Source organism: Parasteatoda tepidariorum, chromosome 8 (assembly GCF_982258835.1).
Source record: "Parasteatoda tepidariorum strain Cologne lab strain chromosome 8, Ptep-v5.0, whole genome shotgun sequence".
Lineage (NCBI taxonomy): Eukaryota > Metazoa > Arthropoda > Arachnida > Araneae > Theridiidae > Parasteatoda > Parasteatoda tepidariorum.
The window spans coordinates 95204521-95228551 of NC_141762.1; the positions used below are offsets into that span (position 1 = coordinate 95204521).

Genomic DNA, 24031 nt, shown 5'->3' on the forward strand with positions numbered 1-24031 from the left:
GATTTACATTTTTTAAAGGTGCTTTTTTCATTGGATTTAAGTTTTATGCCTACTTTTCCTAAATGATATATTTTTATCATGTTGGCTTTCGTCCTGAGTATGCCAAAAGCATTTCTTTCACACTATTCTATCCAATGTTTTCACAACTCATTCAACCGTAATAATAATATTATTAGGATATGCGCACTAATGAAAAAATTTCCTTCCTATTTTTTAAAGTTCATATATACATGAACTTTCAATAATAGGAAGAAATAATTTTTATCAGTGCTCATATCCTAACTATATTTGGGGAGATTTCGGTATCCTGATCGGTAGCAGAATAATCGCCAAGTCTTGGCAACTTCCGGGCAGTGGCCCTCAAGAAACTAAAAGAAACATCACAGAAAAGGAAATACTCGAATAGTAGCCAAAGAGTATAGTGGGGGCTTTGTAGTGGCCACCCCTGGACAAACATCTAGAATTTTTTTTTTTTTAATTGCAAGTTTAAAATCTATTTGGCACATGTAGTTGGTGTGACAAATCACAAATCGGAATTATCCATATATTTTTTTTAAAAATTAAGGAATGTAAGAATATATATATATTTTTTTAGTGCTTAATAGGTACTTATTTTTTGTTCAAAAATTGGGCTACGCACCCTGTGATAGTATTTTTAAATCTTCTTAATTTTTTCCAATGTTGAACATTTTTAAAAGTTTTCTGTAGCATGTATGGGCAACTTTCAAAACATTGTCACTCTTTTTATATTTGTAAAAAAAAAAAAATTGGTGTTTAGACACTTTAGAAGGTTCTTGTCTAATGTACTGAACATAGAGTATGTTCATTCCTATACTTGATTTGTGTTCTATTCGCTTTTACGTTAGCAACTGTTCTTTCCATTCTATTTCTAGAAAGCCAAGCCTGTCAAGTATTAATTCTCTTAAGTGACACATTCTAGATTCATTCACAAAGATTTTAATTATTTCACTTTATTTTTCTAATTCAACACAAAGAAAGGCACAAAGCATAAAACATGAACTAATTATGCATTGAATTTGCTACGTATGCAAAATAAAAATATATCACGGTTACAATAAAATACATAAACAAATAATAAATTTAAGTTTAATAAAAGATGTAGATGTGAGAGAATTATATTTCTACAAATTCAATGTGCTATAAGGTCCTGTATTTAATTAACTGTCATTAACATTTTAACTTATGTGGACAAGCTTAGCACAACTGTAGCACGCCATTTTACTCACAAATGATCAACTGGCGCCGTAGGTCACATGTGTGGGTATGTATGGTCTTCTTCTTGAAATGCAAGTGCCCAAATAATATTAGATTTTACTTACTACTTTTAATTACTAGTATTGATAAAAATAGAAAATTTAAAAAATTTTAATAATTGACATTAGATAAAAACGTACAGTGAATAAAAAAAAAATACTTTGTAGCAAAACTATACTCTTAATTTTTACTTTGAAGCTACAAAATAAAACACATAAAAATTGTAACACTAGTTTAAGTAGAAGCTTTTAGTTATTTTAAATATTTTGTAAAGGTATGTTACTTTATATAGCTTAATTTATATTTGCAAAAGCTTTTTGTTAAATTACAGTTAGAGCAGGGCGCGAAATTTTTACCAGCTTGCCATTGGGGGCCGAGTATTTAGGTTTATGAGTATGTTTTGTCTTTTAAAATGTTGCGTTTCAAAAATCAAACTGCAATATAATCCTAGAGTTGAGAGTGGGCTGTAAATTTGGACGCAACTCTGGTAAACCTTCCACCTCAAAATTTTCTAAAAATGATTTGGTCAGAATTTTTATAAATAATCCCACCTGACATAGTTTGACCAAGTGGCTTTAAGTGACAAATTATATTTTTTAGTATCCAAAATCAGTAGCATATGCATGCAAGCATGAAGTGTTGAAGGCATAAGAACATTTCTTATACAGTATATTCTCGATATCTCGAAAAAGCATGTTAATTCAAAAAAATGTTTGGTCACCTAAAATTTCTTATTACACTAACATTTTAAAAAATATTTCGTTTTTTTTTGTTTTTTTTAATAGTGGGAAGCAAAAATTTTTAGTCTGGATAGTGCTTTAAGAACTGAAATGTCATGCTCTGAGTTAAAGTGTAAGAAAACACACCTCATATGTAATTTTGTTATAAATTCATAAAATACCCTATGCAATACTGCCATGCAATTGAAAAAACCAACGTAAGTGCTTCAAGGTTGATTCCAAGAAAAGATGCTTGGCAACTTTTCTTCTTCTATTGCTAATGCTATAAAGGCTGAAATAGAATTTTAAAATACTGATAAAACAAAATTTATTTTTGAAAAATTTTTTTTTTTGCAATTCGTAACTTACCACATAAAGATGCCAAATATATAAAAATCTCAATTATGAATTTTTTGCCGCTTATGTTCATATTTCAATTGCACGGCTTATGAATACTTATATAACAACAAACGATATCTAATGTGCTTATTTTCTTTTAGTTTGAATCAATTAAATGTGTTAAATTTAAGTAAAGGATGCTATGTAAATGTTTTAATAAAGGTTTGATTCTACAAATGCTTGAAAGTAATGGGAAAAAAAAATTATTTATAGTTTGGTATTGTGTACCAATATCCAGTTCATATGTAATTAAACTCAGCATTTTCTATCTAATTTATTAACAGTTTTAATGTTGATCTTTCTTCATATAATTATTATAGTCATACAAATTTAAAACATTTCTTAAATTATTTCCAAATACAATTGTGTGAATCATTAAAGTTTTAACCTCTAAAGATCTCATTTTGTGATAATTATTGTTATGTTACCAGGAAGTTTGATCATTTTTTCAATTACATGGTGTCTGCCAAAGATGTATATTTACAGTTTGTTTATTTTAGTTTTTATTTCTTATTTTAAAAAAGAGACTATCATTATAAATATTTGTTGTTGTTGTAAAATTTGTACATTCTGTTGAAGGATTTTTATGTATTTGTTTTTTAATCAATAAATCATCTTCGTTTTGATAGAATACTGTTTTCGTTCCTTATTTAGAAAGAAGAAAAACTGCAATTTCTCAATTTGATTGGAAATTTTAGGTGCTTCGTATCATTATTAAGATTTTTTTTAAAATAAAAACTGGTATAAAAATGAAATAATGTATTTAAAAATAAATGTTTTCTAAGCTTGCCAATTTTTTTTTTAAAGGAGAAACAACAGTAAAATAATTGCATTTTTAAATAGTTTATCTTTTAAAGATTTGTTTGTACCAAAATATTAAATTCATTTTCGTAAAAATGTACAAGTTACAGCATAATATGAGTATGGTGCAGAATGTGCTGTGACGTGCATGATCAAATAAAACTTGTGCGCTTAGTTGATTAATGGATTTGCTCACTCCAATCAAAATATTTTAGTGAAATACTATCAGTTAAACTATTTTATCGAAATAATTTGTTTCATCTAAGAAAAAGAATGGTACTTTCAATATTAATAGTTCAACTTGCAACCTACTTAGCAGTAATGAATTTTAAAGACGATTGATAGTTTTGGAACAGCTTGCATAGCGTTTTTAAACAGTACTAAAACTTGCTTATTTTCGTTTTTTAAAAGCCCTTAAAGAGGCTTTTTTCATTAGGTGTTTTTGAAAAATGCTTCATTTTCCCTTTTCCAAAATGAGATTTTTTCTTTACTAAGTTGATTTTCGCCAAATGCAAAACGAGATAGTTCTATTCAACGTTTTCACAGTTTAACCTCTATCTATTTCGGCGTACCGTCGGTCTGTAGCTCATGACGTCATTCGTTTTACATGTTTGATGAAATACTTGCGGGTTCGCTGTATACTGTTCGTATACAGAGCTGGATTCAGTGGGAAGGATTTTCGCCCTCTCGTGTGCAACTCTGCTGTATTTTGCAAAAGATTCTCAATTCCAGGCTTCATTTTCCGTCCTCTGAAATCGAACAGAAAATCTCTCAAATTTTCGCTGATTACGGGGACCAACTGAACATGGTCCAATTTTTTTTCTAATAGCGATATAAAATTTTATCTCTCGTTAATTTCATCGTTGGTGAAGAGCCGTCGTCTTCTTCACTGGCAAGTTAATGGCCTTCTCGCTGTATTCATATAAATCGATCAATTCTAAAATCTTTCACTTGGGTATTATTCACTAATGAGGAACCTGCATGTATAGGTTTATCGCGTTATCTTGGTTGTTTTGAATGGTCTATACTTTAAGACTCGAAAATCAACTCATTTTGACCTGAATTTTTTAAAATTATCTTAAAACGAAATTAAAATAGTTATCTTTATGTTATTAGTTAATTTTGGGTTTGTGACAATTGTCAAAAACAAAACTATGTCAAAAGAGGTTTATGACATAACGATTAAATTTATTAATTGTCTAGAACTTGCCAACCCTGCCTAGTTATATAATATATATATTTTTTAAGTGCTTAGAAATATTTTTTGAGTGCTTATTTTTTGTTGAAATCTTTAGCTACGCTCTCTGTTGAACTATTGGAAATAAATGACGTCCTAGCAGCCAAAGAATAATCTCAAAATGAAGACGACCGCAGTTATTCTAAAAATATATGAAGCATCACATATGGATAGATCAACAAGTAAAAGAGGTAGACTTGCATTTGAGACTTCTGAAAATTATAGAGAAGAAATATTATGGACCTGTTATTGATGCATTAGAGATAATTGCAAAATTTTATATATTTATATGGATTATTGATTACAAAGTTTTTAACTCAATTTTCTAGAAACGATTCTCTAATTTGCTGTATCTCTAACTAGTACACTTTTCAACCAATTTCCTTCAAATTTTTACGCTATTTTCGCAATAAATGTAGTTTCCGTTGCGCGTAAGGATTTGGTTTGACTGGTAATCCACAAAAATGTAATTTATTTTATATATATTTTTTATTTTCAAAACACTGCATTTTGCATACTTTTTTTTTTTTTTTTTAAATCCTACATACAACAAAAACTACTATCATGTAGTTTAAAAAAATCACAACGACATCAAATTTAGATAATTTTTTAACTTCTGAAGTACAGCAAATTATAGATAATTTTTAAAAAAGGTTATAAAATTGTATTATATAAGTGATAATTTTTGTATTTGTATCATGATAAAATGAAGATTTAAATAAGTGCAATGATAAAAAAAAATATGTCAAGTTTATCACAATCGTTGCAAAATTCGATAAAAATTCTTTTCTTTTTTGTTTTTTTGCGAGCTTTTACTGTGTTATTTCCTTTAAATTATAGATTTAGAAATTTTTTTACACATGTTGCTTTTAAAGCACTTGAAATTTATGAAAACTACACACCAATACATTATTTTTAATCAGAAAATTTTCAGCTGTGATGCTCCAATTTCGAATTTTAGAAGAACTTTCTGTTCCCTATCTGTCATGGGAAAATAGGAAAGACAAAATAAAAAGTTTCATTCATTAAGCTGCTTTTATATAACATATAGAACACATTTCATCCTTTCCAACCCAAAAAATCCTGTCTCATTCTGTTCTAAAAAAATAAACTTTTTGTTCACCTTTTTGATATCTTGATTTCTACATTATTTATTTTGCTTTTATCAGAATCGCTAAATCTTATTCTTAAATTCATGAGATACTAGAAAAATTTGCTTCCTTTACTTGGCAAAATTGTTTTTAAGAACATGAGACAGGCTCTTTTTTAATCTCCTTTGCCCAACAATGATCATAGCCTTATTAAGTTTTCCTGATTAGAGGAAATTTTGCAATGCAACGACCACAATAAAAATAACTAATAAATAGCTCAAACTATTCTAAGGAATAAAAAAAATGAAAACAGAAATCAAACCTTGCAAAATTAAAATTCAAACATCGCTACGAGCTCTCAAATAAACAACTAGCTCTAAAAATACACCCAAAATTGTATTTTTGTACATAAATTTTATTTTATTATAACTGTCGTTGAACAGCCGATCCAATTTTTTGGGTATGCGACTACTAACGTTCTACCCCCGCTAACCTTGTAATTTTGAACCCAATCCAGAAGATAAGGGAACTCCTGGATCAAGTACTGGGAATTTGTACTTGATCCAGGGCGATTGAAACTTGATTAAAAACTTCGTGGAAGACTTTTTGATGGAGCTAACCCGCTTTTCCGTTACATGGAGAGGAAAACCTCTCACGGTAAACCTGACGGCAAGGGGACTCTAACCCATGATCCGTCTATCTAAACTAAACTCAGTGGCGCGACGGCTCATAGAGGGCCAAGGCCTACTGTGCCCATCTCAGTTTTCTTGACCATGGGCTCTGGGGTGCAGGAGCAGTTGTTCCGGTCAGGTGGTCAACCGAACACGGAACCCCCAGTGTTTAATTCCCAAGCATGCTTGGTACTCATTTATCGACCCACTGAAGGGCTGAGTCAATCTTGCCCGGCCCGAGGATCGAACCAGGAACCTGAGGCACGACAGCGCGAAGCGCTACCGCTCAGTCACCGGGCGTCAGATCCGTCTACCACTGAGGATATTTTACGTCAGCACTGGGAATAGGAACTTCTTATGATGAGTTTTACCCTTTAGCGACATCTGTGCTTAGCTATACATTTCCTTTGACTTTAGACAATTTTCTTTCTACCATTGCAAGCTACAAGCTAAAGTCAACTTCCATGCATAGTCGCAAAAGCAATCATTTTACCTACACTTGACCAACCCATAACAACATCTAATTTTATAATTATACATTTATTTAACTCGAATATTAAAACAATTCCATAATAATGGCATTAAGACGTGTTGATTTATCAACCGATGTATATTTTGTTTGTTTAAATCATGCTATGTGCACTGAAGGTGAAGAGATAGTTGGATTACTAGTTGGTGAAGTAAGAACTTATTTTACATTCAATATAATCTTTCAGTTTCAGTCTTTTTCGATGCGTAAATATATATTTGAATTATTTGATGCTTTAACCATGCATTTTAATGTATATGTGTATGAATTACTTATTATATTTTGGCAGTTTAATTCTATTAAACGAGATTGAATGGAAACCAACTTTATTTTCTATTTGTTAATGTTATATTAACAGTCTGGCCAAGTTTCTAAAATAATAATTCCATTTCAGAACTTGCGTAAAAATGATCGCAAAGTTTTCGCAATTAAAACAAGATTTTTTTTTGTATCAGGCTATTTCGAATTTTATTACTTGAAGCCACCTTTGTCCTATTTGTAAGTCTATTTCTATTTCTTAAATTTTTTTTGTTGTTTATACCAAATATAGGGGCTGAACTTTCATTTTATACTTTTGTTTCGTATGAACAAATACTACTAATAAAGCATTGCTATTTAGACCAGAGGTTGCAATTTCTGTTCGCAACGAAAAAAAAAGAGGAAATAACCATGAAAAAATCTGCTCATATATAAAAAAAGGTTTCATCGATTTAAAGAAACTCATTTTTCAAAATGAAATGATAAATATTAAAGCAATTATAAAGGTTTATAATTGTAAACTAATTTATATTATAGTATTTCTTTAAGCTACATATTATTTTTAGATAAGTAAAATCTAAAAAGCAATAATTGGAATAAACAATGAATTGCTTACGAAATGAAAATAACTCTATTTTAATATTTTATATAAACGAGAATAATAAAACCTTAATTTGTAATTTTATAAACTGTTATACTATTACAATTGAATTATTTTGTAACTTAATTATTAAATTACATATCCACTACTCACATGTAGTTTAAAATTTGCAGGTGGATGAAGAAAGAATTGCTCACGTTGTTGCTGTCTTAATTTTAAGACGTTCTGATAAGAGGAAGGACCGAGTAGAAATATCACCTGAACAGTTATCTAATGCATCAACTGAAGCTGAAGTTAGTATAATTTATGAATATAGCATCACATATTCTATATTAGGACTGCACAACCTTTTTAAGAGAAGGGCCACTTGAACAGCAGGTTGACTAATGAAGGGCCGCGAAGGGTCAAATAAAATTTTTTATTTTTTATTTTTCTTGCCGTTTTATTAATAAATGTATAAACTAAACTCAGTGGCACAACAGTCCATAGAGGGCCAAGGCCTACTGTGCCAATCTCAGTTTTTTTTATCTTTGTGCTCTGGGGTGCAAGAGCAGATGTTCCGATTGGGTGGTTAGCCCAAGGCGGACCCCACAGTGTTTAGTTCCCAATCATGCTTGGTACTTATTTATCGACCCACTGAAAGGATGAAAGGCTGAGTCAACCTTGCCTGAGAAAAAAGAACTATAATACTCATAGAATAAATGTGTGAAAAAAACTAAATACATACTTATTTTAATGAGGTAATATAAATTTGAACTAAATCAGGGCTCGAAATTAACGGTGGTCCGTTGGTCCGTGACCACTAAAATCGGAATTGGACCAGCATAAAATAATAAACAGTGGCCCGCCAGACCACCATCCGCCGCAGCCGATCTCCGTTAATCTATTCTCGCAGCCGATCTATTCTCGATCTTACGAAACTGAAACGATCTTACTTAAAACTATTTTAGAGCTTATTCACAATTTTTTTTAAAAATTTTTTATACCAAATTAATATTAATCAAAAAAAATGCGATTTAAATCAAACATTTATGATTTAAAAAAAAAAAATCATGATTTTTTCAATCAAAAATTTAAATTTTTTTATTTGCAGCTAATAGGAACGCGTAGACGGACCAGTAAAGTATTGTGCGGACTAGTAAAATGTTTTAGTTACTGGTCCTATGAACCAGTAATTTTTTTTTTTTAATTTCTACCCCTGTAAATACTTTAAAGAAAATCTGTAGGTTTTAAACAAAAATCAAAACTTAACTATTATAGTACATATTATGATTCATCATTTTGTGAAGAAAAATTCAAAAGATTCCAAATTTTTACTTCTCAAAAAAAAAAAAAAGAAGACTGTGTTCAGAAGCTCTTGTTAGCCAAACATCGGCAGGTCGCAGGTTGTGCACCCCTATTCTAGATATTTTTTCAAAAAGTAGAAGTATTGTATTGTATCTTTTCAAAATTTTATTTTCAATTACATGTTGACTTTTATTTTTTGTTTCTTTCAGCACCCTTTTATTTTGTTTTATTTAAATTCAGTAAATTTTCCTTAAATATCTTACAAATTGTTTCTAAATTTCTTCTACCTTTTGATAAATATTTTGTTCCAAAAATTGACCCTCACAATATTTATAGTTTTATTTTTTCTCTTTAAAATGCTCAATATATGTAAAATTCAAAGAACCAACAAATATATTCATATTAACAATGGTTTTGTGCAAAAATTTTTCTTATAAACAATTTGATACTCTTATATAAAACTTAGAATGTAATATGTCAATTTGTTTTTGATGCATTGCCTATTAATTTTAATGCATATTGTTATTAATACACAGTGTTATTGATACATATTTTCGCAAGTGCTCGATTAGCACGGGAACAAACTCAATTTATGTTCTAGAAACTAGCTTGCATTTTATCAATGAGAAATTCCTTTTTCTTACAGATAAGGTTATAATTTTTTTTTATGCAGTTATAAGCAAATATTACTGTTTATTTATCAAATTTTAACTATATTAATATTTAATAATAATTATTCTTGTCATTTTAGGCAATTCAACTTACATTTTAGAAATTTGCATGGCTGGTATAGCATTTATAGGCTGATAAATTTATAGCTTTAAATTCTTTTTGTTAACCTTAAACTGATTTATTTATGTGCTAGACAATTCCTTGGTGTTGGAACATTAGAAAAAAAAATGAATATAAATTTCTTAAAAAAACTCTCTTATAAAATATAAGTTTATAAGTAAAGTTTAAAATCATAATTTTTTCAAAAAATAGTTTGTTGTATAGAAATTAACAATAATAAGTTCAAATTTAATGGATTAAATTGTTGGTCTCGGACAAAAAATCACACAAAAGTAAAAAATGTTTACTCAATTACAAATTGTCTTAACTCTGTGAATTTGTTTGTAAAATCATAGAATAAGACTTCACTGACATTATATTTATACATATGTATTAGACATGTCAGAGGGCGCAAAACCTGAGTTTATACCCGGTGTTGTAAGCTCTAACCACGCATTTGCTTGTATTAGCAGGATCTTTCATTTGTGCAAACCAAAGTGAAAGCGCGAAGTGGCGCAAAAATTATTTCCATCTTTGAATTTTGTAAATAATCATCACAAAAAAAAATAAATAGAAATCATGAAATCCGCAATAGTAATTGCCAAGATAAAGATCGACAATAAACTCAAGCAAATCAGACTTCACAAATACGTGTTTCGTTTCGAGATTAGGCTGTTGTAATTAATATTTCTTATAAAAAATATCGGATTTAAAAATTGGTGAGAAATCAATAGGAGTAACTGCCAAAAATTCGATAGCATTATTGCCTTAAAAAGTATCTACTTCAATGCACTATTGGAATTTTCCATATTGTTTGAAATATATCGGGATATTTGAAATCTGCATGAAAATAAATATCAATAACTGTGGAAAATACAATCAAAACATTACATGTATTTGCAATACTATCGGTGGGGAATTAAGTGCATAAAAAAGTTATTATATAAATGCATCACTCAAATGTTACATTCAAATTTCTGTAGAAAGGAAAAGTTATTTTTTTTACTTTTTAAAAGAAAAATATTTCTGCTACAGGGAGTGTGCTTAATCTCAAATGTTTCTAAAATCGCATGTAAATGGTAAAGGGATGAAATGGATTTTGTATGTAAATAGATAATAATAAATGTTTCTAACTTAATGAGATAATTTATTTTCATTGCTGATAAGACTATTGCGATGATTCTTTTACACAGCTATAAACAAATATTATTGTTTATTTATCATTTTTGAACTATAATATAATAATCAATTTTCTTGTCTTTATCTAGAGTTTTACATATCTGCTATAACTTTAATAAGATGATAAATTTTTAGTCCTATTTTTTTCTTCTTCTTAAACTATGTTTTTTATGTGTTGATATTTTTCATTCATAAAATGGAACTCATTGGTATTGAATTTATATTTTAGAAACTTGCTTGTATTTTGAAGCGTCCGGTTCGTGTTGTCGGTTGGTATCATTCCCATCCTAAACTTACTGTTTATCCATCTTTAGTTGGTAAGTAATTGATAATTCAATTTATAAATAGTAATCACTCTCCTTTTTTTTAAATGTAATTTTACTGTACAGCTTTACTTTCATTATGTTTCAAGACTAACTACCTAATATTTGATACTAAAAAGCAGTATAGATAATAATATACTTATACTATTATACTTCTTCAGAAAATATGTATAGATACCATAGTCTCTTTTACATCTGCCTGTATACATTGAAATATTAGTTAATAACTGATTTTATTTTCTAAGCATTCTATGATCTTGTATTACAGTCATTCTATGATTTACAGGCTAATGCATAACCCCTTTGTTCCATGTATTTTTTTTTTCTTCTATCTATAACTTTTTATCCAAGTTGCTTATTCAGGAATCTAGGTTGTATTTCTTAACTCATTGACGGTTCTGCACATAAAAAGTCGTATTTTAACCGACAGTCTTCTTGCACAGCAAGACCGGTTTCCCCATGTTATTAGACAGGAAAATGATGTACTGGGAAGAAATGTTCTCCCAATTTTGCCCATTTGCCAAGCCACCAGTGTTATTAATATTAATATTTAATATTAATATTAAATGTGTTTTTATATAATATTAATATTGAGTATTATATTTAATATTTAGTATTAATGTTAAATATTTAGTATTAATATATATTAAGTATTAATATTAAGTATTAATATTTAATATTTATTATTCCAGTACTTAACTATTAAATTTTCATCTCGCAAAATAATTTTATTTAATGATGTGTTAAGTACAACAGATTACAATTTGTAATAAAAGTTAGTTATCAAAAAATTGGTTATTATTTTATCTATTTTAAATTTTATTGTCTATTTTCAACATTATGTTGAATTTTGTTTTGAAATAGAAAATGCTTTTTTGGGGGGAGGAGAGGGGAAATCACAATGTAAATTTATTGTAAACCAATTCCATTTTATTAAATGCATAATTATTTATGTCTTGCTTTTAAAAATAAAATTATCATTATTGTGTTTAGATTTATATCAATGCAAACATATTTATTCTCATGCATCATGGCTTTTTTTTTCTGAGTAATATTTTAGAATATGTTTTTCTACTTTTTAGAACATATGTAGTTCTGAATTTGTTATCTCGCTATCTCTAAATAATTTTAGTGTCCCTTCAATTTTGAGATATCGAGAGTATACTGTAATATTTAATACATTTTAATAAAACTTACGATATAAAACCAACATTAATAAACAAATTATCTGACAAATTTAAATGCAACTGAGTAGACGTGGCAGTAATTTGCTCTAATCCAATCTTGTAATATAATCTAGACAAACAGGATGATTTAAACGTGAAAAAATCTTATGCTATCTCTACAGATTTGAGAAGTCTTTTAACCCACTGACGGTTCTGCCTGTAAAAAGTTGTATTTTGACCTGCAGTCTTCTCCTCTTAGCAAAACTAGTTATTGCATGTTATTTTTGTTTTTAAATAAAGCTGTTATTATCTCATTAACTGAAAGGATCACTTCAAATAATTTACTTTACATTTGTGAATATACTCTATTTTTTTTAGATGTTTGCACTCAAGAAAGCTATCAACTCATGGATGAAGGGTTCATCGGGATGATATTTTCAGTGTTTAATACTGATCCCAATAAATTTGTGAGTTTTTATTTTCAATAAGAGTTTAATTAATTACTATCGAAGTTTGAGAAAAATTTATTATCTCTATGTTCTATCAAAAAATAAATTTTATGCATAATATGGAATTTAAAACGCGATTCCAATAAATTTGTATCTTATAACTTTTTTTGGAGAGCAAATTAATTTATTATAATATTAAAGTTAGTTTGTATTTTATGTGTTTCGTTTTATAAAGGAAGCGTAAAATTTAAATCTGTTTCATATTATGATATCGCATGTTGTGTAGAGTTTTTAAAATGTGCATATTTTCGATTTTTAAAAGCCCTTAAAGGTGCTTTTTTCATTCTGTGTTTTTAAAAAGTGCTTAATTTTCCCTTTTTGAAAATGAGATTTTTTTCTTTACTGTGTTAATTTTAGCCACATATTATGCGAAATAGTCCTTGTATCCAACGTTTTCACAATTCATTCAACCACAATCTATTTCGGCGTACCGTCGGCCCGTAGCATATGAAAGCTCCAATCATTCTACTAATTTGATGGAATACTTGCGAGGCTGTATGTGCATTTAATGAGCTGTGTTTGGTGAGATTCTTGCACTCTCATGTGCAAATTTGCTACATTTTGCAAGATATTCTTAATTTCAGGCTTCATTTTCCACTGCCTGATATCGACCCGAAAAACCTCTTGATCTTTCTATAATGGCTAATATAATCAAGAAAGGAGTTCTTGGTCAGAGACTGATTATTTTATCATAATCATGCAAAGTCTTTGAAAATTATTTTGCATTTCATTAGTGTATATAGTGTTTAAAAATATTTTTTGAATGCTTAAAAAGTACTTGAAAGGTGCTTATTTTTTGTTAAAACATTTGGTTATGCACCCTATATAACACGCATATATCTTATCATGAATATTTTTTTTTTGTTCAAAATTTTTCTTTAGATCAGCATTTATAAATGTAATGGTAAAAATTTCTCTATTTGATTTTAAAATGCTTTTCTGATCCTTTTTTGAATTATAATAATAATATCAATTATATCAATCAGACAAATAATTCCTGAAAAAAGAAAGGTAGCATTTAAAGGACAAAACTCTACACTCTCTTGCCTAAACTATTAGGATCATATATATGCAAATTGTAGCTATCTCCAATATTTTAAGTGTGAATAACTCAAATCAATTGAGTAAAAGGTATGTTTATTCAGAAAATGTATGCCTTTGTGCCTGATTTCATAACTTAATAAATGTTCTGCTTAAATTAATTAGCATTTCTTTTTTGTTTAACTCCTAAATTTATTAAGATTGAATTTTAGTATGTGACAATGGGATAAAAAGTTATTGAGGTGTTCAGTTTTTTATTTTACTCTCTATATACCAATTCTATCATTGGCTAATAATTGTAAGCTTTCAAATTACTATCACATCCATTTTAAATTATGATTTTTCTAAACTTGAAATAAATTTTTTTTTCTTCATCTGATATCAAGTATAGAATTATTTGTTAAAACATGAAAGAAAAAATATATCAAAATGAGATACAGTCAAACCCCACTATAGTGAACGCGGTTTATAGTGAACTCAGGGATATAGTGAACGAAATGTTCGCTCCCGTGCCTTGCTACACACATGTAATGTTATTTTTTGTGGTTATAGTGAATCAAAAAAAGAGAGGAAGTTCATTCTGAACTTTTTTCTGTCTTCAACTGATTTTCTTCATTTTTTTGTTATAATTTTGAAATTTCTACTTCAAAATGCATACATATACCGATTTTTAAAACCATCTATAGCATGGAATATAGCAACAAGTTGTTTGTTTCATTATTGAATTGGTTCAGCATTCAAAGAAGATTGCATTCTTCCAGTATCTGGACAAATGCTTAAAGTAAAGCCGATGAATTTGCTTGACGATTTGGTGAGACTACTTTTAGGTGCTCGAATGGCTGGTTAGTCAGGTTTACAAAGCGGGATAACACAAATTCAGCAAAAATTATTTGGGAGTCGGGAAGTGTTTCCATATCTGATGTTGAGGATGGCACATCAGCTAAAGATTACAAATTTTTTTTTGTATGCAAGACGAAAAGTCATAAAAAATAAAAGTTAACACATTTTTGTTACTATGTATTAATTTTCAGTCGTTTTTGTATTTCATTTTATTGGGCATTTATTTAAATAATGTGTAATAAAATGGGGGAATTATTTGGAACCATTAGTTAAAATTGTTTGCGGAATGGATATAGTGAAGTCCCGGTTATAGTGAACCGAAATTTCGATCCCTTGAATGTTCCCTATAGTGGAGTTTGACTGTATTTCTAATTAATTTTAATAAAATAATTTTAAAATATCTCCATTTTTAGGGTGGACGAATTCAAATGATTTGCTATCAGTCCCAAACTGTAATAATTGATTGCAATGTTGAGTAAGCATTCGTTTCATTACTTTATTTTTTTTATTACATTGTTTTCTTTACGTTTTTACCCTCTAACCACTAATTATGTACCCATTTTTTGTATGTGATTAATTAATTTCTTCATGTGTGAATAATTACTTATTTATATCATTACTAAAAAAATTAGGTTGATTATTGAAAATTGTTTTTTTTACTTTTTTCATTTTCACCACTAATCATCTGCCCAATTTTTTTTACATTTTTTATTTATTTTTTGTAGTGCACATAATGTTTTCATATGGAAAAAATTACCTATTTATATTATTACTAAGAAAAAAAACTAGATGGATTGGTGAAAATTTTTAGATTAAGTACACAGAGAGTCAAATACCTGCTGGCCCTTATTTTTTGTTATTCTTAACTCTTGTAACAAAAATGTGATTAGTTATGACCTGCAACTCTAATCTTTGATACGTTAAATGTTGAGCCAATTTGTATAAAAAATGTATGCTTACATATGAACTTATAAAATAACCTGTACCTAACTATTTTAAATAAATTATGATATGAAATAATTATTTTGTAAGATTTAAAGTTAAAAAAGAAGTTAAAGAGACCTAGAGAAACTTTTTACCAATTTGACACAAAAAAAGCTTTAAAAAGTAATAGTATACGAGTTATTTCCAATTGAGAGTATTTTATACTGATGTTTTTTTTGACTGATAGAAGTGATTACTGAGCAATGATTAATGTTATAAATTTATTATTTTTTTTACCTGGTAGCAGAATTTGTGGAGTAAATTTGCAGCACTATCTACATAAATCTAAATGTGCTTGTGATGCCAGCTAGACAGAGATTAGTATTGTAGAAATTAAACTTGATCAGAAATATGCACAAATATGTGTGCAAAATGTACAAATATAAGGTATGCAAAAGGTATAAGGTATCCTTTTCTGCAAAATCATGTAATAAAGCAGGGTTACCACAGGCGACTAAAATGCAGCTATTTTCAACATAAAGCGACTATGGCAACTATTTTCTTGAAAAAGATACTTTTCTGTACTCCTAGCTATGTTTCTTAGCATAAATTAGGTTGAAAACCTGCGGTCCATGGGAGCTTCTAAACACACTGAATTTTTTTTTCTTTTTAAAAATAAAAAATTTTTTGAACATTTTGAATTGAAAATTTAAGTCAATTTTTAATTTGTTCCATTTGCACAGATTCCATTGTAAATCTATTTTGTTTCTCAAATTACCTTTTCAATGTTTATTGCTATAAAATTCCACATGATTTTAAAAAACCCAATTTTTAATACGATATTACAATACGAGAATTTTGAATTTGAGTAATCACTTTTCTCAATATATATATGTAAGTATATATACATTTGCTAAATCAATTATTGATAAAAGGGAAAAATTTTTTAAAAAAAGTATGTTTTTTTTAATAAAAAAGTATTTTTTTGACTGAATTCTAGTAATTAAAGGTATTTAATTTTCTGCAAATATACAAATTTTTTGCAATAAAAATTTAGTGCTAGAACACTAACGTTTTTATAAAAATTATCACATTTGCCACTAACTTGACTAATTGATCATGGTTATAAGTTATTTAATTAAATTTTAGTCATATTTTTGATGAATTTTTGTGTTCTTATTTAAGCAACTAGTTTCATAGTTTTCCGAAACTATTTTCATGCTTTAAGCTACGAAAAGCAACTATTTTGTTAATTTTTTTCTGTGGCAACTCTGTAAAGTGACCAAAAATTGTTTTCTTTACTTTTAGTTTTTTGTGGTGGTCTCTCAATCTAGTTTCATAATTTTAATTTAAAGCATAAAGCAAGTTATGAAATAATTTTGAGAAGAGTCCCAACAATTTTTTCTCCATTTTTTAAAAATTTGAGGTGAAAATAATCTGCAGATGCTGTGTTAATCTGCAGTGCCTGCTACTGTACTGGAGATTTTCTGCTACCAGGATTTTAAGCTAATATAATGGTATTATAGAATATCAAATTTTTATAAAAATTGTAGATCCCCTAAGATATAAATACTTTACTATAGAAAAGTATTACTATTTGGTTGGGTATGTTTTTTAACTACTTTAATATTTTGTAGGAAAAGCCATATTGAAATCCCCATACAACTTGTACCTAGTAGAAATATTAGTGACGTTTGTATGAACAGTGTGGTACAGTTACCTCGATTTTTGTGCCAAGAAGAACAGCTGGCCTATCAAATGGCCAATCAAGTTCCTCTGGATTACTTAACAAGACTTCATAATAGCTCAGGTTTAGTAAATTTTAGTTCATATTTGTTACCTTTATCATTATGTTTTAAGCATTTTTGTATAGAAATTTTTTATGGATTCTTAGGGGTATCAATAAATAAATAAGTTAATTTTTAATTATTTTTTCTTTAAATATATTATTTTTGCATATTATTTCTTATAATGTTTTTTTTCTTCCAATTAGTGTTAAATTTGATAGCTCAGTGGTTAAGTTAAGTTACTGAGCTGTCATTGTGAAGGACTTGAATTTGATCCCTAGTAGTGAGTTGAAGATAACCCAGATTTAGATGCTTGGCTTCGGTCTTTAACCGAGAACTGTGTTTTTACAATCAGTCTACTACGGGACTGTTAAATTTTTGCTAAGAATGAAAAAAAAGTATAACAGCCCACTAAAAGTCATCTCCTTATCAGAAATATTTTTTTTTCAATAATTAGATTTTTAGCAAAAGGTTATTCTAATAAAGATTAATTTAAACAAACAATTAAATCTTGCATCAATAACTAAGTATTTTGTTACTAATACTCTATCAAATTCATGTCAAAAGAAGTTAAACCTAAACACATTCATCTCCTTTTTTCCAGGCAAACACTATTATATATCCTTGAATAACTGTCATGAAGCTAATTGAAGGAACTGTTCACAACATAGCTCAATGAATCACTTGAAATCTAATAAAAATATAATATTTGATTTTAAGCTGATATTTTCACTTTGAAATTTAAAAAAAAATATATTTGAGTTTGATGCCTAGCATATTATCCCTCTGAAAGTTTGTAAATATTGTAGCAGGATTCCCACTCAATTTTAGAAAAAAAATTCCCTGACTTTTCCAGGTATACCATAAATTTTAATGAAAATTGAGACCATATTTTCATCAAAAAACTTTCATTCTTTTACTTATGTGAAAGATTAGATTTTCTGTGTAAAAAAATATTATTAAAAGAGGGAGGGAAAATTTTGACTAAAATGTGAAATTTTTGCAACAAATAATTGTAATAGATGTTAGAATTATTTAACTCGAATCTCAATAACTGATTACTGTTACTGACAATTTCAAGACTGATTCTTTTCCAGGTATGATATAGGAATATTCCAGGTTTTTGTAAAAATATTGAAACTTTCCCTGTCTATTCCTCGATTTTTAGAGTTAAAATAAAATTTCCTGTTCTCCCTGATCCCTGGGAACTCTCTTGTAGTTATTGTTTACATTATAAAAATTGGGATTTTGGTAAATTATATTACAAGCTGGAAAAAAGTTAACAAATTTTATCAATTTTTCTAAAATTCTTACGAAATTGCATAATTATGGAAGTAAAACTGAAGTAAATGCAAAATCTACTTCATAATGTAAATTTTAGATGCATGAAAAATGTTATTCAAAATTTTATTGCTCATTAAATTCAAACTCTTAAGTTCATGTTTTATTTTTGGAACATTGGCATGCAATCTTAGTTTAAGGGAGGGTTGGAGTTTTGGATGTCCTAAATTGGTTTGGACAGGACACATGGGTTTTACTGTCTTAAACTGACTAAAACTGTCTTAAAGTGTCCAAAACTTTGGTTTGGCAATTTTTAACTTTGGTAAAAGGTAAAAATTCTATAGGTGTAACCATTGCACACATAATAGTTACATATATTAATAAATATTTGATACTTTTTATACAATTTGCTTTAACTTATTAAAGGTAATTGTACTTATTAAGGTATTAACTTATTAAAGGTAAAGGTATTGAACAACAAAAATGAATACCTTATCCTTTAAATATGATCAAATGTGCTTTTAATAGTGATAAATTATGATTTCCCATAAGGATAAATAATACACTATTAAAAATAATAATAAACTGTTTTTATGAAACAAAAACTTGTCTTCATTCTGTTTCTTGTTCAAAAATTAACCATTCATTTTTCACTATATTTTTTTTTAAAATTGTGACATGATTTGAATAAAAGGGTTTTGGACACTTTAAAACAGTTTTGGACAAAGATTTTTTTTGAACAGGACGGTTTAAACCCTAGTTGAAACCATAGATTAAACCATTCTGTCCTAAACCTTGCCAACTCTTTTTTAAGGGTGGACTGTTGTATTATTACTTAAACATAATTAAGGTTTATTATACTTTTGTATTTCATGTTGTTTTGCTTCTTAATAGTTAAAAAATATAATAAATAGTACAGATATTATATTGTTGTCAACTTAGCGACTACATTCTTTTTATATACCTATATCACGTTTGACATGAAATCATGTTTACTCAAATTTATGATTATTCTTATTAAGCAATTTCAAACTTCATAATTTAAGTGAGAAACATGTAAAATAATTGTATTTTAGAAAGTCTTGAATTTTCAAGTTATATTTACCTACAAGCTTTGAATTGATGGAATATTAATTTATTATTATAAGTGTTTAAAAGAGACAGTTTTTAAAGCGAAAGTATGTTTGATGATTTAATGAAATAAAATAAAAATAATAAATTGCATTTACAGTTTGTCGAAGCTAAGAACTCCTCCCACTACAAAGTCTGAGGCAGTCTGGTGCTATGGAAACAAGAATGGTGCATTTTAGGGAGGGTTGCTTCACTCTAAGACTAACACGGTAGACCGAAGAAAGAGATTCCCTTTCTCTTGCTGACCTGAGCTAAAACCACTCTGAAACAGTGACCCCACACCCCTACTTGAAGTAGTCATACCTCGTTACCATAGTCACTGCCACTAGTCCCGACGAATGTCTGGGAGAGTTCTTATTTCAGACAAGCTATAAAAAACATACTTATGTACAAAAATTACCTACATAATAAATTATTAAATTACGATTACATAATAAATAGTATAGTTATTATATTGTTGTCAACTTAGCGATTAAATTCTTTTTATATACTTACATTACATGAAATCATGTTTACTCAAATTTATAATTTTTATTATTAAGCAACTTTAAACTTCAAAGTTTAAGTGAAAAACATGCTAAATAATTTCAGATAAACTATAAAAAAAACATACTTTTTGTACAAAAATTACATAATAAATTCATAATAAAGTTGAAATTCAAGAGGTATTAAAACGTTTAGTTACTATTTCTTTATTAAAATGTATTTTAATAATTATTGTACTTTTAGTTTATCTTCGAAAGATGGGTCAAATTGCTGAGGTTATTTGTGGCCCTCTGCTAAAAATGCTTGAAGAAAGAATTCTCAACAATGAAATGAAGCGCAAAAGGTTACAAGAGAGGAAGAAAGCCTTAACTGCAATGGTTGATAAAGCCCGTACTGAGAAAACCAAAAGAGAGCAGGAGAGGGCTAAAAAAGAACTTGATGCCCTGCAGAAAGAGAAGGAGATAAAAGCTGCTCAACTTGAAAACCAAGATTTGCAGTTGGAACCCCAAGCTCAAGAGCAAGAGACACAAAACCAATCCAGAATATCAGCTCAAAGGGTTGAAGTGTCTCATGTTGGAGATCAAGAGGTGCCTCATCTCAAAGAGTTCAAACGCTCCCCCGATGAGGCTATATCTGTTGAAATGGAAATCACCTCGGACCCATCAGAGGTAAGAAGACTAAATATTGTTAAAGCTGTCCGAGAAGACGAAGCAAAAATGCCAGCTAGGTTACAAAAACAAGAGCATGAAACTGGCACGGCACAAAAAACACCTCACCTCAAGAGGCAAAAAATTGAAGAAGTGAAAGTTGTGCATAGTGAAAAGAGTTTGGAACAGTCCTCAACGTTAATTTCTAAAACTGATTGTGAAAGTTCTTCCGCAAAAGGTGCTTCCGAGAATGCCAAACCACACGTGATTTCTAAAAATATCAACGGGAAGACGAAATTGAATATTTCAAAAGATAGTACCAATCAGTGCAATAATTTGTCTGGTCAAAGATCAAATGCAGATAAGTGTTTACCATCTTCTAGTGTCAATGTTACTGCTCAAGATCAGATATCTCCTTCCTCTTCTTTAAACTCTTCAGAGATGAAAATTTTGCCTAAAAAAAGTCCCACTCATCAATCTAATATTTGAAAAGTATGCCCTCATGACATATTCTAATTGAAATCACTCCTTCCCCCGAAATGCTTTTACAAATAATATTTTCTTGGATGATGATTGTTATAGATGCCTTGTATTAACTGTGTTTTTGTGAGAGAAGAAAAGAAAAACCAAAAATTTTTTGTTGCTTTATATTCCAATATTTTAAAAGCAACACAAATTGTTTATTCTATTACTTATTTTAATTAAGTGTTTTATTTTAATACCTCATGTCTTAGAATGTCAGAGTTTAAAGTTGTGAGAATTTAATACTTTTATTTTTTTCATATTCAGTGTGTCTTAAATGTAAAACATAATAAATTAATAATTAAATAAATGATAACAATAATGATTAAATGCATAACAATAATAATTAAATAGCAATAATTACATAATAACAATAGTTACATAATAAAAGGGGTGATAGTACCTATGCAAATGAGCAATATTTAACCTAAAACACAGTGTTGTATTCCATTCTTGAAGTCAAAAAAGCAATAAAATTAGAACTTCATCATGAACTGACAACAGTGTTGCACAATCTGACAAAAAAAAGTCACATCCCCCGTGGCAGAATCGTGCGACATTGTCACACAATGTTACCGAGTTCTTGCAGAAAATTTTTTCCTTTGGGAAGTAAAAAATTTCGGTTTTCTTTTCTGTATAAATTTTCATTCTATTTTTTAATGGCTACAAGAACTCTAGCCATACCCTAACAACTTCATGTGCTTCATGCACTTATTTATATAAAATTTCATGTGTTTTGTATGCTGAAGCTCTCATATACTCCCAGAAGAAAAAATCTTAGTTGAGATCTGGTGAGCAAGCAGGCCAGACATAGTTTCAGCACAACTCAACTCTTTTTTCTACTACTTGCAATAAAATGCAGCCTTGTGTTCCATTTTAAATATTGCTTGTCTGAAATGGTGTTTTCACATATCTTATTTTATAAAAACGGTTTCGGTTTGACCTATATTATATGCACATATAAATAGAAATAGAAATAAAAATGATACAATTCAAGTAAGCGTTCATCAAACCAAAAGAGAAAAAAAATATTTTGATCATTATAAATATTTTTTCCTTTTTTATTTTTTAAAATTTAATTTGTTTTATTATATTTAATTAGTTACATATTAGTTTGAAACATATAAAAAAATAAATAAAATGTAATAAATATTGTTTTTTTACTTCACCTACAGTAATTATTTTTCGTTCTAACACTGTGTACCTGTAGAGTTTCAACAAGCAAAGATATTGGTTTTTAACTTGCATATATGACTTTATCATAATATATATTTTATACTATTTAAATGAGTGTTGAAAAAACAATAACAGTTTTTAATCATAAAATATTATATATAATTTCTGCATGTGTAAATGTTTTGAATTTTTTTAATGTTATAAGGATTGTTATTGTAAATTTGTTTGTGATATTCACCGTTATTGTAAAAAAAAAAATTTTATGACTGCTTATCAAATTTACCTACACTAAAACTGCTTTGTTTCTTAACTTGGTCACTTTTGTAAATAAAGTGATCAGAGAACAGGGAAAATTCACTGAATTTTATTTTATCAACCAGGAGAAAAATCAGTGAATTTAATTCAAATAAATTACTCAAAAAGTAATGAAAAATAAATTAATTTCAGTTTAACTTTTTATTTCAAAAAAATAAAACTAGTCTTGCAATAATTTAAATTTTTTTTTTTTTTTTTGCTTTGAACTCTAATAGCAAGAATTTGTGTTTAATAAGAATAAGTTAAAAAGCAATAATAATGTTTGTGCCAGGAGTTGCAGAAATCGAGAAAATTTAATAAAATAAATTTGGAAAAGCAATAATTTTATAATTTTAATTGCACAGTTTGGAATTTTTGTGCAGATTTTTTTTTTATATATATTGAAATATTTTATGAATGGACATCTCTATATAACACAAAAAATATTTTTTATTATAAAACTTTAATCTTTTTTTTTCCGAGACTGCAAATAATGATTTTAATAAGCGGCTGCCCTCATATTACAAACGCAAACAACAAGCCATCTACAAACATAAAAATTCTGCCTAAAATTGTACTGTGATTCTTTATAATTTTAATAAGGGTTATTATCGTGAATATTTTCTTGTTATTAGCGAATGTAGTTTGGTATTATATTTTGACTTATTAAGAAAGAAGCTTTAAGTTCAATAAATGAACTTTGTTGTGTTCAATCCATAGGAATGACAAAGAAGTATTTTGATTGACCAATTTTCTAGCAAATCTACACAGTGTTGCTGCTGCAGAATTGAGTTAACTTTGATATCCGTGAACTATATTAATGCACTATTTAATTTCAATTGTCGATGCTTGCTGAATTTGTAAGATATCAAATAATTTATCTGTATATATTATTTTGTTCAAATTAAACAATATTAGTGTTGTAAGAGTGTTACTGTTAATGCATTTTCCTGGATTGCTGTTTATTCATTTAACTAAAATATTTATTTTGTTCATCATCCATTCAGGGCTATGGTAGTACAGTGATATTATAATCGTTATAATATAACTAGCGTTGTAGCGAAATGCAATCGTCAGAATAGGAAA

General features: G+C 28.3%; 1 protein-coding gene across 1 annotated transcript; it reads left to right on the plus strand.

The window, feature by feature from the left end:
• The first annotated feature begins 6656 nt into the window (after window positions 1-6656).
• Window positions 6657-23563, plus strand: LOC107451101 (uncharacterized). Its single transcript, XM_016067092.4, has 7 exons — window positions 6657-6873; window positions 7755-7874; window positions 11048-11135; window positions 12686-12774; window positions 15111-15172; window positions 17259-17431; window positions 20550-23563. The coding sequence occupies exons 1-7, from the start codon at window positions 6769-6771 to the stop codon at window positions 21440-21442; spliced, it is 1530 nt and encodes a 509-aa protein (XP_015922578.1). The 5' UTR covers window positions 6657-6768; the 3' UTR covers window positions 21443-23563.
• Window positions 23564-24031: the final 468 nt, after the last annotated feature.

Bases quoted from the DNA above. Each gene is read 5' to 3' on its own strand.
- LOC107451101 (XM_016067092.4), top strand. From the start codon at position 6,769: ATGGCATTAAGACGTGTTGATTTATCAACCGATGTATATTTTGTTTGT. The intron at 6,874-7,754 runs GTAAGAACTTAT...TAAAATTTGCAG, and splicing joins TTGGATTACTAGTTGGTGAA to GTGGATGAAGAAAGAATTGC. The intron at 7,875-11,047 runs GTTAGTATAATT...TTTATATTTTAG, and splicing joins ATGCATCAACTGAAGCTGAA to AAACTTGCTTGTATTTTGAA.